We start from the raw sequence: 16,406 nt of genomic DNA on the forward strand, positions 1-16,406 counted from the left end.
TGAATCGTATGTTGGGAAAAGTTCAATCAGAGTGACCAGGAGTGGGCTTAATTCATTTTGTGTCTGTGGAACAGAGGAAGAGGGCAGTGGGTCTCACAAGAATCGAGTCACCCAAAGTATCGTGCATTGAACTCCGGAGTAGGGTCTCCTGGGTGTCGATGGAAGGTAAGGATGGAAGGTAAGGATGAAAACCTTGTAACAGGAATCCCAGGTGTGGTTAATGCCCGTCGCTTGACCTGCATGGTGGAAGGAAGAATGGAAGAAAGTTAGTCGGTTCTATTGTTTTTTGATGATGAGCACCTCCCTACGCATGTGAAGCTGGGGTATATGAGTTACGCAGCAAGAGCTTTTGTCTCCAAAACATTACAGTGTAAAAATTGTAAAGGATTTGGCCATGTTTCAAATGGGTGGAGTATACAGATCAGGGTGAAGAATGGCCTTGTTGCAATTGTGGTTGGGATCATGGGCCAAAGTTTGTGGAGTGCCCTCTGTATGTAAAGAAAGTCGATTTTTGGGCTTTCATTGCAACTGTGATAAACTGCATGGCTCAAGTAGAAAGGAACTCATTGTGACTACGACAGGGAAAGTATCTGGGTCTTTAGGAATTCACAGCGGAAGATTTACAAGGGTTATTGGTGATGGAAGATGTGCCACCCTCCCAGGCTCCTGAGCCTGTGTAGGGATCAGACATGGATTATTGATTTAAACAGATGAAGACAGGAGCATGTTGATGAGTGATTTTTGGGTAGTCGTTATGAGTATTTTTATTCACATTTTATTTCATTCCGCACAGTAGGCGGCGACAATACACCTTTTTGCGTGTAGTTCGACATGAAACCCAAAGAAGAAGTGTAAACGGAAATTAACAGCGACCAAGAATAATTTCCACGTTCGAGTTTTTGTTGTTATTTATACGTTTATTAACACCATGGAACTCAAAATATGAGTAATTTAACTGCACAACATCACATACTTACAGCACTTGGTTGACAGATGTTATCAAGGTAACGCTAGCCAGCTAGTTAGCGGATAACGTTAGCTAACAATGGCTAACAGTATGGTTGTTCACACTCAAATAGCCTCCATTATGGAGGTGCTAGCAAATGCAGCCGTGGCAGATATCTGTAAACTCGTAGACAACAACTATGCAGTGTTTCGTTTGGAAATAACTCAAAGCCAGAAAGAAAACAGGGCATTGCGGAGGAGACTACAGATACTGGAACTGAGGGTAGCACGGGAGCGCGTCCTCACCAGTCGTCCCAGTAGTGTCAAGATCCTCAACCAGTACAGATGAATGGCAAGAGGTACTGTACATGTTGCGGAAGGCTGAGTTTACGCGGCCTGTCGCACCGTTCACCTCTGCACATGTGTTACCCAGAATTGGGTCTTGGTCATTTTTTGGATTGTAAGTTAAGTAATTAGTAAGCTAAGTAAGTTATGTAATTGCAATCTTGAGCAAAGACACAATATGATATTCTAACCAGATTCTTATCAGATTCATGATTTACTGCATTCCTATTAACGCAATGAAAACATTGTGATGTATGAACATAATACATTTATCAATAAATAGTAAATCAATAAGTTATGAGAAGTGTTACCTTACATCGTTACCAATTATAATCCGTGTCAAACCTGTCAATAGTGTACAATATACCATTGAGCATTGACAGTAGCTAACCTAACCATCTCTTTTCCCCCAATCACTCTCTCAGGTGAAGGACATCTCACTGGAGGCCACAGGAGCTTTGTGAATCCAGCGGGACACAACACATGGAGAGATGACCAACCCATCACTGTTGATGAGGGGAGTGGAACCTCAATCCAGCACGTTATTGTTATAGAGGTTAGTGTAAAAGTATTACATCAAAATTACAGTACATCAAATGTGGCCAGTTTATTTCAGAAAGGCTCCCCTCAGCTATTCACTTGCTTACATGTACATCCTTATTTATCTGCCATAAGGGAGCTTGTGAAACCAATTTTACTCATGTACTGGTAACAACCTCCTCTCTTCTTGTGTCAGTCTTCAGATGCAGAGGCTGCACATTCTGGGGTCAAGCAGGAGAGGACTGAAGGAGAGGAGGACCTACAGCAAAGCAGAGACATCCAGACTGGATTGACTGGAGCACCCCCTGTAGCCACAGAGGACACCGCCCCAGCGCAGTCCAGTACCCGACACAGCATCACAGAGGTCTGTGGAACGCCAAACGCTGTCCTCAAGTCAGAGACGGACACTGAGACTTTAAATGTACACACAGGATCTGACCACAGATCAGACCCAGAGAGACTAGGTCTGGGTCCATTGGGCTGTCCTCCTGTTCCCGGCTCAGAAAACTTACCAATATTTCACCAGAGCCAGAGGACGGTTCATTCCCGTGGATATGGTGAGGTGTTATACACTGGCGTTGATGACCCTTCTTGTACTCACGCTACAGAAATTGACCCTGGCAACGTATCCTTGGATTTGGAGACACAGACTGATCTGTCTAGAGGGGACTGGAACCGGTACCGTAGTAGTGTATACTCTGAAGGGTTCCTAGATAAGAAAGGAGAGGTTATGGTGGTAGATGAGGTGAAAGTGGAGGGCGACGCTCCTCCCACAGTGAATGCAGATAGTCGCAGGGCAGAGATTTCTTAGAATACAAGGAAAGCTTCGAGACAAATCCAAACGCTGTCACCCACTCCACTTTCCACCCGTTCCGCGATCGCGACCCAGTGTCCACGTCAATGTGGCCTTCCGATGCACATGACTGCGCCCTTTTGGATCAGGCATTGAACTCAAACGACAGGGCTAGAGCCCAGGCTCGGGGAGGGGAAGCAACATCAGGCAAAAAACGGGGTGAAACCCTTTAGCTGTACCCAGTGTCATATGCGCTTCGAGCCAGGCTGGCAACCTGAAGAGGCACCAGAGGGTACACACAGGGGAGAAATCTTACAGCTGTACCCAGTGTCACATGCTTTCCGCCCAGGCTGGTGACCTGAAGAGGCACCAGAGGGTCCATACAGGAGAGAAACCCTACAGCTGCCCCAAGTGTGAGAAGAGGTTCTCCCATCAGCACCATCTGACGATGCACTTGAAGATCCACACTGAAGTGAGGCCGTTTGCCTGTACGCACTGCGGGAAGAGGTTCTCAGAGAGGAGCTACCTCAGGATACACCAGGAGAAAACCATTCCACACTATAACATAGAAAGTAACCATTCGACTCGATAGCTTCTGACGTTTACATCAAACCCTGCATTAAAGACAAAGATTAACTTTCATTGTTGTCAGCAGAAAAGATCCACAGATGTGTTTGGAATAATGAGAGTAACAGATTTCAGTGTTGAATATTCCTGGGTAGAATACTGCATCCAGGCATTGTGCCTAAAAAGTATGTTACATATTGTGTTTGTACTGTACTGTGTAGGCCAGTGGTCACCAACCTATTCTGATTCAAGTTCACTTTCACTGATCTCTCGCTGAGATTTTTTTTAAACATTACTTAACAGTTCTGTAGGAATGAGGTTTGTGCAGTAGGCCTAATACATTATCATAGCATATTGAGTATATGCCTGGCTTGCCAATATTGGTCTTCTCAGACCATATTTCAAAACTCAGGCTTTTTACAAAATAGATCAGTTGATGTAGCAACTTGCTGAGCATAAATTGAAATAATTTGCTTTTTTATTTTACTGGACTGATTGTCATGGTGCTTTCAATACAAATGGGAACTTAGGAAAAAAAAACGAGGTCAAATCAGGATTTCAGTTATTTTCAGGTTGGAAAGTCGGAGGTCTAGAAAGATGATAGAGTTTCTGACTTGGAATCCATGACCGTTCAAAACATTTTTTTTCCAGTTGGATCTCAATAGTTCCCAGTTGTTTTGAACACAGCAGAACTTTGATTTGATTAGATTTGTTAACGCCCTGTCGGGTGTATGCAGAATAGGGTGAAAACCACACATACACAGACCTCAACTAAGAATCTGCATTAACTTTATAAACTGCATTCATTATCTCATTAAAGTGTCTTAGAAAAAAATGAAGTAGGTGAATGGATGTAATAAAATAGGCATTTGTGAACATCATATAGTCTACATCAGTGGTCACCAACCAGTCGATCTTCAAGGCCTTCCTAGTCGAACGCCAAACATTTCTTTAGAAAAGCAGACGATAAATGCTTGCGCTCCTTTTTTTATTTGTTGGCGGTAGGTGCTGTGCACCTGTTAAGCAAAGTCTTCCCATTTTGAACCATTTAATTTGTCTGAAAAGACAAACCTACCAGGCGGACTGAGAGATCTGTGGCTAAATTGAGTGTGCCTACTGCACTGGCCAATCGGATAGCTCAAATTACTCTGCCTACAGAACCAATCGGATAGCTCATATTACTGTGCCTACGGAGCTTCCACGACCCCGGCCACAGTAAAGTTTGATACTTGCCTAAGTAAGCTTTAATTACCTTTAAAACCATGACCACAGAGACCGTCAAAGAATAAAGTAAAGAGCTGCTGTTTTAATGAGTGAGTATATGCTAAAAAAAATACTTTTGCAAAACGAAATGTGAGAGATTTTAGAGAAGAACATCTACAGGGAGTTTTGAGAGAAGGGGTTCCATCCTCCCAGGACTGGTAGGTGGTAGGTTTTGGGGGATAGTGTATAGGTGCAGGGTTAGATGGTGGTGCAATTTAAATGTTTCCCCTTTTCTCTTTTTTTGGGACCAAAATGTACAATTCACATCCCGACCCGTGAGTAGCAGCAATACACAACAAAGCGCCCAGTCTGCTGGAAAAATCACATAAAGAAGAAGTAAACGACCCAGATAGTGATTGCACAAGAACGGGCGTATACATTCCTGAAATAGATGTGCAAATGCTGTATGTAGAGGACAAACAGATGAACTCTACCACTGGGTAGAGGAGAGGCCAAATGTAAGCTCAGAGCCGTTTTGATAGATGTGTGGGAGAAGAGGTGGGACTCTGAGCCCAAGGGCCAGGATTTATATGCCCTCTAAAGAAAGGTCGGTGGACCAAGATTCGAAGGTCAGATTAGGAAGTTAGAGGTGGTGTTTGGTAAGCATATGAATGCTTTGCGTCCGGAGTGCATGGTTGATGTAATGGTGGAGCATGTGTTGTATTGTTGCAGGTATGTTGAAGAGGGGGAGAGATTTAAGTGTAGGGTCTTTAAGGTTGGGGGGGTTTGGGGGATGGGAAAGGGTCTGTTGGAAGTTAGTAGGGCTCTTTTTTTTTTTTTCTTAGTATGAGGATTTAGGTTGATGGGTTTGTTTTCTTTTCTACCAAAGTAGAGCTTTGGGAATCGTGGTTGGCCACGCACTCCAGTACAATGGGTGGCGCCATGCACCTTTAAACGTTTAAAACCGCCAATCTACCAAAGAAGAAGTAAACGGAATCAAGAACGACCAGCGGCCAATACAAATTAACGTTTTTGTTGTTATTTATACGGTTATAGGCGTTTATTAACCCTGGAACTCAAAATATGACGGGACTTGTTTGATAGATGTTATCTAGGTAACGCTAGCTAGCTGTTAACAATGGCTAACTGTGTGGTTTTTCACACTCAAATAGCCTCCGTTATGGAGGTGCTAGCGAATGCAGCCGTGGCAGAGATCTGTAAACTCGTAGACGACGACTATGCAGTGTTACGATTGGAAATAACTCAAAGCCAGAAAGAAAACCGGGGATTGCGGAGGAAACTACAGCTTTTGGAACTAAAGGTGGCACGGGATCGCGCAGAGAGGACAATGCGAGAGCGCGTCGTCGCCAGTCGTCCCAGTAGTGTCAAGATCCTCGACCAATACAGAGAGATGGCAAGAGGTACATTTTGCAGAAGGAGGAGGCTTCTGGTCCTGTCGCCCCGTTCCCCTCTGCGCATGTGTAACTTTAGATGCGTTATTAACCACATAGTTAATTAACCAGAATTGGATCTTTGACAGTTTTGGGATATTATGCAATAATTCCCCTGATTACTTAGCAATCTTGCACAAAGACACTATCATATTCTAACCAGATTTTTATTTTTTACTGCATTTCTTATTATTTACTCAATGAAAATAAGATGATGCATGGAACATAATCAATCTATAAAAAGTATGTCAAGAAGTTATGCTAAGTGTTTGTTACCTTACATCCGTGCCAATTCTAGACAGCTTATGTGTCTGAATACCCATACTACATACTTAAACTGCATACTGTGTAAGTACCATACACCATGTCGCATACCATGTCGCATACTATTTAGCAAGTACCATTAGTACAAAAATATGCAGTATGCAACGCAGTAGCTGCTCCTGACTGGCTGAGTAGGTGGGGCAGGGCTGAGTGTCAACAGACATTACGTTAACCAACCTGATAATGGCTAATTTCCCATTTGATTAATTTCTCTAAACAGAATAGGAATAGAGCTTTAGGCCTACTCAGGCTGGTTATAGGAAACTTGTCACATTAGACCTACACTGTAGCCCAGGGGTCAGCCTGGTCTCATAGACTAGACGTAACATAGTAAATGTACATCCGGGAGACCAAATTAGTATGATATGTTAGGTATGGTTACTTAAGGCAAAAACGTTAGCCGGATAGTGCAAACATCTAGCAACCCAAAGGTTGCGAGTCTGAATCTCATGATGGACAGCTTTAGCTAAGTGGCACCTTTAACCTCTCTTGGGTACGTGCGACGTTAGTGTCCCACCTATTCAACAGCCAGTGAAACTGCTGGGCGCCAAATTAAAATACAGAAATACTCATTATAAAAATTCAGAAAACAAAACATATTTTACATAGGTTTAAAGATTAACTTCTTGTGAATCCAACCACGGTGTCAGATTTAAAAAATGCTTTACGGCGAAAGCATACCTTACGATTATTTGAGAACATAGCCCACTAGACAAATCATTACAAACAGTAACCAGCCAAGTAGAACAGTTACACAAGTCAGAAATAGAGATAAAATTAATCCCTTACCTTTGATGATCTTCATATGGTTGCACTCAGCAGACATTCATTTACTCAACAAATGTTCCTTTTGTTCGATAAAGTCTCTTTATATCCAAAAACCTCAATTTTGTTAGCGCATTTTCTTCAGTAATCCACAGGCTCAAACGCAGTCAAAACAGGAAGATAAAAAAATCAAAATTGTATCCGTAAAGTTCATAGAAACATGTCAAACGATGTTTATATTCAATCCTCAGGTTGTTTTTAGCCTAAATAATCGATAATATTTAAACCGGACAATAACGTTGTCAATTTAAAAGGTAAACAAGAAACGCACTCTCTCCGTCTCGTGCATGAAAAAGCTCTGTGACACTTTAGCCAGCTGGCCCCCTAGATAAAATGTGTTACATATGTTTTGCAAATTCGTAACATATCACACAAAATGGGTGATGGACATCCACAAATTAATAAATACCATACGAAATGTAACATATCATACTACTAAATAGAGCATCTCGGATTTATGTACAGAATCATACGAAATGCTCTGAGACAAGGTTGCATATCACATGTTCAGGGGCTGAACGACAGATTTTTACCTCGTCAGCTCAGGGATTCGAAGACAGAAACAGAATTCGGTTCCATCTCAACATATTTATTAGTGAAACCAAAATGCTGTAACATATATTTTGTGTGGAAATGTATTTACAAAAAATGAAATATCACATTTACATAAGTATTCAGACCCTTTGTTGAAGCACCTTTGGTAGTTTTTTATTTGTAATACATTTGCAGAAATGTCTAAAAACCTGTTTTCGCTTTGTCATTATGGGGTGTTGTGTGTAGAATGAGGGGAACAAAAATGATTTTGCCATTTTAGAATAAGGCTGTAATGTAACAAAATGTGGAAAAAGTCGAGGGGTCTGAATACTTTCCGAATGCACTGTATATAAATGAAATCAAAATAGCCTAGTACACACACCAAATCTTTTCAAATGTTCAAATAAAAAGGCTATTTCACAGAAAAACGTGGACAGTCAGATGCATCGCAATTTCAGAACCCCTGGACATCAACATAAAACTAAAGCACTGATCATTGGGAACGAGATCAGAATCACTGGTAAGGCTTCATCCATACATTAAATAATGAAATAGGTAGCCTGCAAAACTAAAACAATCCATATGTTAAAATCAAAAGGCCTGATTAACATCAGTCTTTGGTGTGTGTACTAGGCTATTTTGATTTCATTTATATACAGTGGATTCGGAAAGTATTCAGACCCCTCGACTTTTTCCACATTTTGTAACGCAGCCACATCCCGAGTCCCCAGTGCCGACACGTTCAGAAATCGAAAGCTGTTGTAGTATTTAGTTTAAAAGCTCTGACGATGGCCAAGAGAACAATAAACACGTTTCAATGATGTAGTGCCTACGATTCCTACGAAATACTCAATTATTTTAAGGAGAACAAAATCTACATCTTCCCAATTTAGTAGCTTAGTTTTGTTGTTTGGCTACTCAAAGAGAAAATGGGGCCCATCACTCGCATCTCACCTCTTCCAACGCATTGTGGGAAAGTGTGCATCTAATTCTACTAGATAAAGAGCTGAGATGGTTTAAATGCCAGGATGTTATACTCATCTCGATTTTCAAAAATTCACATAATATAAAACATTCTATTTTCGCATACTGAGAATGTGTAATGCGCGATTGCATTGTTTCACGCTATTCGTTGATTTCGGTAGGGCATCCCCTTATCTAATTGATCGGCTGTTGTCAAAGGCGGAATTAGTATTTAAGGTATACTAGATTTGTAAAATGTCGCATACTATTACACTTTGTTTTCGTATACTCAAACAGCATACTATTTAGGACGCAAGTATGGGCATTCGGACACAGCCACAGTCAAAACTGTCAATAGTGTACTATATAGTGTTGAGCATTGACAGTAGCTAACCTAACCACCTCTTTTCCCCCAATCACTCTCTCCGGTGAAGGACATCTCACTGGAGGCCACAGGAGTTTTGTGAAGCCAGTGAGAGACAATACATGGAGACCTGACCAACCAATCACTGTTGATGAGGGGAGTGGAACCTCAACCCAGCACTTTATGGTGATAGAGGTTAGTGTCATAGTGTACCATAAAATATTACAGTACATTAAAAATGTGGCCAGTTTATTTCTGGGCTCCCGAGTGGCGCAGTGTTCTAAAGGCACTGCATCTCAGTGCTAGTGGTGTCACTACCTTCCCTGGTTCGATTCCAGGCTGTATCACAACCGGCTGTGATTGGGAGTCCCATAGGGACTGGCCCAGCATCGTTAGGGTTTGGCCGGGGTAGGCTATCATTGTAAATAAGAATTTGTTCTTAACTGACTTGCCTAGTTAAATAACGGTTCAATTAAAAATACAAAATTTAAAAATCAGAAAGGCTCCCCTCAGCTATTCCTAACATGTACATCCTAATTTATAGAGAGACTTACCTTTGACATTGTTATCCAATTCAACTTATGTACTGATAATAACCTCCGCTCTTCTTGAGTCAGTCTGCAGATGGAGAGGCTGCAGGTCCTGGAGAATCGTCTCTGGTAAAGCAGGAGAGGACTGAAGGAGAGGACCCACAACAAATCAGAAACATCCAGACTGGAGTAGCGGCTGGAGTGGTGCTCCCTGGAGCCACAAAGGACCTCACCGCCTCGCCCCAGCCCAGGACAAAACACAACATCACAGAGAACAGTGGAACAATGAACGAGGTCCTCAAGTCAGAGACAGACACAGAGACTTTAATAGTAACACAAAGGATTTTATATACAGGATCTGTCCTCAGGTCAGACCCAGAGGGGCTGGGGCCACTGGGCTGTCCTCCTGCTCCCGGCTCAGAGTATTTACTTTACGGTAACCGGAGCCCAAGGACAGTTCATTCCCATCGGGACTCATGTGACGCATTAGAGACTGGCAATGATCCGTCTTGTTCCTACACTACAGTGATCGAGCCTGGCAACATATCCTTGGGTTTAGAGACACAGACTGATCTGTCTAGAGGGAACTTGAACCAGTACAGTTGTAGTGTATACTCTGAAGGGTGCCTAGATAAGAAAGGGGAGGTTATAGTCGTAGATGAAGTGACTGTGAAAGTGGAGGGCGATGCTCCTCCCACATGGAATGTAGATTGTCATCTAGGAGACAGACACTCACAGGGCAGAGATTTGTTAGATTACAGGGGAAGCTTAGGGACAAATCTAAATGTCGCCACCCACTCCCCTTTACACACGTTCAGGGATCGCGACCCAGTGTCCACGACGATGGGGCCTTCCGATTCACACGGTAGCATCCATTTCGATCAGGTATTGAACTCAAAGAACCAAAAGGCTAAGGCTCAGGCAGTGGGAGCAACATCAGACAATAGTAATGAGAAACAGTTCCTCTGCATGTTCTGTAACAAAGGCTTCAGCTGCTCCCAGAAGTTGGAGATCCACCAGAGGGTCCACACAGGGATAAAACCCTTCAGCTGTACCCAGTGTCATATGCGCTTCTGTCACTCGTCCAGCCTTAAGAGGCACCAGAGGGTCCACACAGGGGTGAAACCATTCAGCTGTACCCAGTGTCACATGCTCTTCGCCCAGGCTGGTGACTTGAAGAGGCACCAGAGGGTCCACACAGGGGAAAAACCCTACAGCTGTACCCAGTGTCACATGCGCTTCGCCCAGGCTGGCAACCTGAAGATGCACCTGAAGGTCCACACGGGAGAGAGGCCGTTCGCCTGTATGGACTGCGGGAAGAGGTTCTCCGAGAGGTGCTACCTCATGATACACCAGCAGAAAAACCATTCCACTCTATAACATAGAAAGTCAACTTTATGATAAAACCCTACATTAAAGACAGACAATTTCATTGTTGTCAGCAGGAAAGATCCACAGATGCATTTGGAATAATGAGAGTAACAGATTTCAGTGTTGAATATTCCTGGGTAGAATATTGCAACCAGACATAGTAGATATATAAGCCTTAAAAGTCTGTTTATACAGTTGAAGTCTGAAGTTTACATACACCTTAGCCAAATACATTTAAACTCTGTTTTTCATAATTCCTGACGTTAATCCTAGTAAAAATTCCCTGTTTTAGGTCAGTTAGGATCACCACTTTATTTTAAGAATGTGAAATATCAGAATAATGGTAGAGAGAATGATTTATTTCAGCTTTTATTTCTTTCATCACATTCACAATGGGTCAGACATTTACATACACTCAATTAGTAGTTGGTACCATTGCCATTAAATTGTTTAACTTGGGTCAAACGTTTCGGGAAGCCTTCCACAAGTTTCCCACAATAAGTTGGGGGAATTTTGGCCCATTCCTCTTGACAGAGCTGGTGTAACTGACTCAGGTTTGTAGGCCTCCTTGCTTGCACACGCTTTTTCAGTTCTGCCCACAAATTTTCTATGGGATAGAGGTCAGGGCTTTGTGATGACCACTCCAATACCTTGACTTTGTTGTCCTTAAGCCATTTTGCCACAACTTTGGAAGTATGCTTGGGGTCATTGTCCATTTTGAAGACCCATTTGCGACCAAGCTTTAACTTCCTGGCTGATGTCTTGAGATATTGCTTCAATATATCCACATAATTTTCCTACCTCATGATGCCATCTATTTTGTGAAGTGCACCAGTCTCTCCTGCAGCAAAGCACCCCCACAACATGATGCTGCCACCCCTTTGCTTCACGGTTGGGATGGTGTTCTTCGGCTTGCAAGCCTCCCCCTTTTTCCTTTGCTGTTCTGGGATTGATTTGCACTTTTTGTACCAAAGTACGTTTATCTCTAGGAGACAGAACGTGTCTCCTCCCTGAGGGTGTATGACGGCTGCGTGGTCCCATGGTGTTTATACTTGCGTACTATTGTTTGTACAGATGAACGTGGTACCTTCAGGCGTTTGGAAATTGCTCCCAAGGATAAACCAGACTTGTAGAGGTCTACAATTTTTTTCTGATGTCTTGGCTGATTTCTTTTGATGTACCCATGATGTCAAGCAAAGAGGCACTGAGTTTGAAGGTAGGCTTTGAAATACATCCACAGGTACACCTCCAATTGACTCATGCTAATTGACATAATTTCTCAGAAGCTTCTAAAGCCATGACATTATTTTCTGGAATTTTCCAAGCTGTTTAAAGACATAGTTAACTTCGTGTATGTAAACTTCTGACCCACTGGAATTGTGATACAGTGAATTATAAATCTGTCTGTAAACAATTGTTGGAAAAATTACTTGTCATGCACAAAGTAGATGTCCTAACCGACTTGCCAACACTATAGGCTTCTTAACAAGAAGTTTGTGGAGTGGTTGAAAAACAAGTTGTAATGACTCCAACCTAAGTGTATGTAAACTTCCGACTTCAACTGTATGTATGTGTTTATATATACCAGTCAAAAGTTTGGACACACCTACTCATTCAAGGTTTTTTATTTTTACTATTCTATACATTATAGAATAATAGTGAAGACATCAAAACTATGAAATAACACATATGGAATCATGTAGTAACCAAAAAAGTTAAACAAATCAAACTATTTTACATTCTTCAAAGTAGCCACCTTTTGCCTTGATGACAGCTTTGCACACGCTTGGCATTCTCTCAACCAGCTTTATGAGGAATGCTTTTCCAACAGTCTTGAAGGAGTTCCCACATATGCTGAGCACTTGTTGGCTGCTTTTCCGTCACTCCGCGGTCCAACTCATCCCAAACCATCTCAATTGAGTTGAGGTGATTGTGTAGGCCAGGTCATCTGATGAAGCACTCCATCACTCTCCTTCTTGTTCAAATAGCCATTACACAGCCTGGAGGTGTTTTTTATTTTACCTTTAATTAACTAGGCAAGTCAGTTAAGAACAAATTCTTATTTACAATGACAGCCAAGGTTAACTGCCTTGTTCAGGGGCAGAACAACAGATTTTTACCTTGTCAGCTCGGGGATTCGATCTTGGAACCTTTCGGTTACTAGTCCAACGCTCTAACCACTAGGCTACCTGCCGCCCCAATGTGTTGACCTGTTACGGTCCTCATGAGAGCCAGTTTCACCTTAGCGCTTGATGTATTTTTTTTTGTTAAGAAAGTTTCAAAGTTCTTGAAATGTCCTGTATTGACTGACCTTCATGTCTTAAAGTAATGGTGGACTTTCTCTTTGCTTATTTGATCTGTTCTTGCCTTAATATTGACATGGTCTTTTACCAAATAGGGCTATCTTCTGTATACCACCCCTACCTTGTCGCAACACAACTGATTGGCTCAAACGTATTAAGGAGGAAATAAATTCCAAAAATGAACTTTTAACAAAGCACACCTGTTAATTGAAATGCATTCCAGGTAACTACCTCATGAAGCTGGTTGAGAGAATGCGAAGTGTGCAAAGCTGTCGAACAGTGGCTACTTTGAAGAATCTCAAATATAAAATATTTAGATTTGTTTAACACTTCATTTAAGATGGGATTAATTTAAGATACTCTTTGAAGAGATGGGGTTTCAGAAATGTCAGAAAATGGGCAGGGACTCTGCTGTCCTAGCTTCAGGGGGAACCTGGTTGCATCATTGGGGTGCCAGGACAGAGAAGAGCTTTGATTGGAATGAGTGGGAGCTGATTCCCCGTAGGGGTGGGACGGCCAAGAGACCAGACGTGGCAGAACAGAATGGTCAGGTTGGGATGTAGGGTTTGAGCAATTCCCCTTGCTGCTCTGTAGGCAAGCACCATGGTCTTGTAGTGGATGCAGGGGTGACATGGGAGAACTTGGAAAGGTTGAACACAGTCGGGCTGCAGTGTTCTGGATAAGTTGCAGGGGGTTGATGGCACAAGCGGAGAGCCCAACCAACAGAGAGTTGCAGTAGTCTAGACTGGAGATGACAAGAGCCTGGATTAGGACCTGAGCCGCTTCCTGTGTGAGGAAGGGTCGTACTCTACTGTTGTAGAGCATGAACCTGCAGGAGCGAATCACTGCTTTGAGGTTTGCAGAGAATGACAGGGTGTTGTCCATGGTCACACCAAGGTTCTTTGCACTCTGAGAGGAGGACACTGCGGTGGAGAGGACTTGGAGCGAGCAGGGCTTCTCTTGGAGGAAGAGCAGCTCCTTCTTGTTGAGCTTGAGGTGTTGGGCCGACATTAACCTGAGATGTCTGCCAGGCCCGCAGAGAGACTTGTATTTGTAGTTTTCATATTGTGTATTTAACACTTCTGTTTAATAAAGACAAAATGGGACTTTTCATTGAGACTCTCTTTAGTGTACATCACATCTCACCCTATTCTGCATACATCCAACCGCGCTTTATAACCAATATACACTTACTAAATATACTCACACACTAACAAACACCTACTGTACACATCGAAATAGTTCAGTCAGGTTTGTCTGATTCATTTTGACTTATCATAGCTGACTCATATTTACCCACATCATATTCTTGTCCACCATGATGGGTTTAACAACATTGAAGTCATTCTTTAACTACAGTAAAGGACTCAAACATAGTGGGGGTGGGTAAACACTGTGTGTGTCTATGTGCATGTACCTGAAGGAGTGTATGTCTGTATCACTTGTCTCTTCCAGGCAGAGGGTCCAGAGGTGGTGCTGGTGAAGGAGGAAGGTCTGGGAAACACCACCTCTTGAACCCACAGAGGAACCAGCTGAGCAGAACTGAGGTGAGCCCACTGTGAACTCCTGTCTGAATGATATTAGGTCAGGGCCCGTATCCACAAAGCCTCTCAAGAGTAGGAGTGCTGATCTAGGATCAGTTTAGCCTTTTAGATCCTAATGAATAATGGGCTAGTGGCAACACCCTCACATTTTTTTAGATAAGTCAGTAGTTCCACCTACATACACAAACAAACAGCATTAGGATATCTTAATGCATCTAGGAAATATAGATCTGTAAACACAGAGATACAATAGGTTGGAAATATCAACTATGAATAGGTATGATGAATGTAAGCTTTACTTTTTGGTAGCTGATTAATAGACAACTTTCCAAGTCATATGTGCACTCATTCAGTGCTATATTGTCCTGCCTGACAAAAATATATAGTTACGTTTATTTTTTATGTTGTGGCTATTGTAATCTGCTCAAAACAAGTGGACTCAGACATCGGAATTTTTGGGGGGTTCTGAGGTTGCTTGAAAGATTTTGTATCTGTGGCTCCTAGTTTTGTAATTAAAGTCAGGCCACCAAATATTTTCTTTAGGGCCTCCATGTATTTTGCCTCAATTCCAATGGGTACAAAATCCAATATGGCTGCCATAATACCATTTGAATAGAAATTGCCCTTTATTATTTTGTATTGTGTTATTCTGTCTTTAAAAGGGTTTCATAAGGCTCTTGGTATATATAAGACTGAGTGGCACTGCCATGCCTGTTTGAAAAGCTGAAGCCAAATAGCTGTTTATTGTGTGTTCATGTTTAAATCTCACTCACACACGTACAGCATATCAACAATGGGCAATTCCGCAAAATACAGTGCATTTGGAAAGTATTCAGACCCCTTGACTTTTTCCACATTTTGTTACGTTACAGCCTTATTCTAAAATTGATTTTTTTTAAATCTACACACAATACCCCATAATGACAAAGGAAAAACAGTCTTCTTATTTTTTTGCAAATGTATTTGAAATATCACATTTACTTAAGTATTCAAACCCTTTAGTCAGTACTTTGTTGAAGCACCTTTTGCCGTGATTACAGCCTCGAGTCTTCTTGGGTATGACGCTACAAGCTTGGCACACCTGTATTTGGGGAGTTTCTCCCATTCTCCTCTGCAGATCCTCTCAAGCCCTGTCAGGTTGGATGGGGAGCGTCGCTGTACAGCTATTTTCAGGTCTCCCCAGAGATGTTCGATCGTTTCAAGTCTGGGCTGTGGCTGGCCCACTCAAGGACATTCAGAGAGTTGTCCCGAAGCCACTCCTGCATTGTCTTGGCTGTGTGCTTAGGGTCATTGTCCTGTTGGAAGGTGAACCTTTGTCACTGGACAATTCCTTTGACCTCATGGCTTGGTTTTTTCTCTGACATGCACTGTCAACTGTGGGACCTTATATAGACAGGTGTGTGCCTTTCCAAATCAAGTCCAATCAATTGAATTTACCACAGGTGGACTCCAATCAAGTTGTAGAAAAATCTCAAGGATGATCAATGGAAACAGGATGCACCTGAGCTCAATTTTGAGTCTCATAGCAAAGGGTCTGAATACTTATGTAAATAAGGTATTTCTGTTTTTGTCTATAAACCTGTTTTCGCTTTGTCAATGTGGGGTATTGTGTGTAGATTGATGAGGGAAAAAATAATTCTATCCATTTTAGAATAAGGGTGTAACGTAACAAAATATGGAAAAAGTCAAGGGGTCTAAATACTTTCCGAATGCACTGCAGTTACTGCTGTACAAGCCTGTTCTAGTCATATACTGTCCATACTGTCTATACGCACCATTCACATACATGCATATTTATTTATAT

At 42.2% G+C, this 16,406-nt stretch overlaps 3 protein-coding genes across 5 annotated transcripts in view; all 3 read left to right on the forward strand.

Annotated features, from left to right (window-relative positions):
• LOC139577706 (uncharacterized) overlaps positions 1-16,406 on the forward strand; it is a 140,613-nt gene that overhangs the window by 38,276 nt on the left and 85,931 nt on the right. The gene's annotated exons all lie outside the window — the stretch shown is intronic.
• On the forward strand, positions 857-4,395 carry LOC139577717 (uncharacterized). The gene is made up of 3 exons (XM_071404903.1): positions 857-1,304; positions 1,716-1,846; positions 2,027-4,395. The coding sequence occupies exons 1-3, from the start codon at positions 1,295-1,297 to the stop codon at positions 2,639-2,641; spliced, it is 756 nt and encodes a 251-aa protein (XP_071261004.1). The 5' UTR covers positions 857-1,294; the 3' UTR covers positions 2,642-4,395.
• Positions 5,390-14,169, forward strand: LOC139579099 (uncharacterized). The gene is made up of 3 exons (XM_071407365.1): positions 5,390-5,814; positions 8,925-9,049; positions 9,472-14,169. Exons 1-3 carry the CDS (start codon positions 5,532-5,534, stop codon positions 10,762-10,764), a joined length of 1,701 nt encoding a protein of 566 aa, XP_071263466.1. The 5' UTR covers positions 5,390-5,531; the 3' UTR covers positions 10,765-14,169.

This window comes from Salvelinus alpinus, chromosome 6, assembly GCF_045679555.1.
Source record: "Salvelinus alpinus chromosome 6, SLU_Salpinus.1, whole genome shotgun sequence".
NCBI lineage: Eukaryota > Metazoa > Chordata > Actinopteri > Salmoniformes > Salmonidae > Salvelinus > Salvelinus alpinus.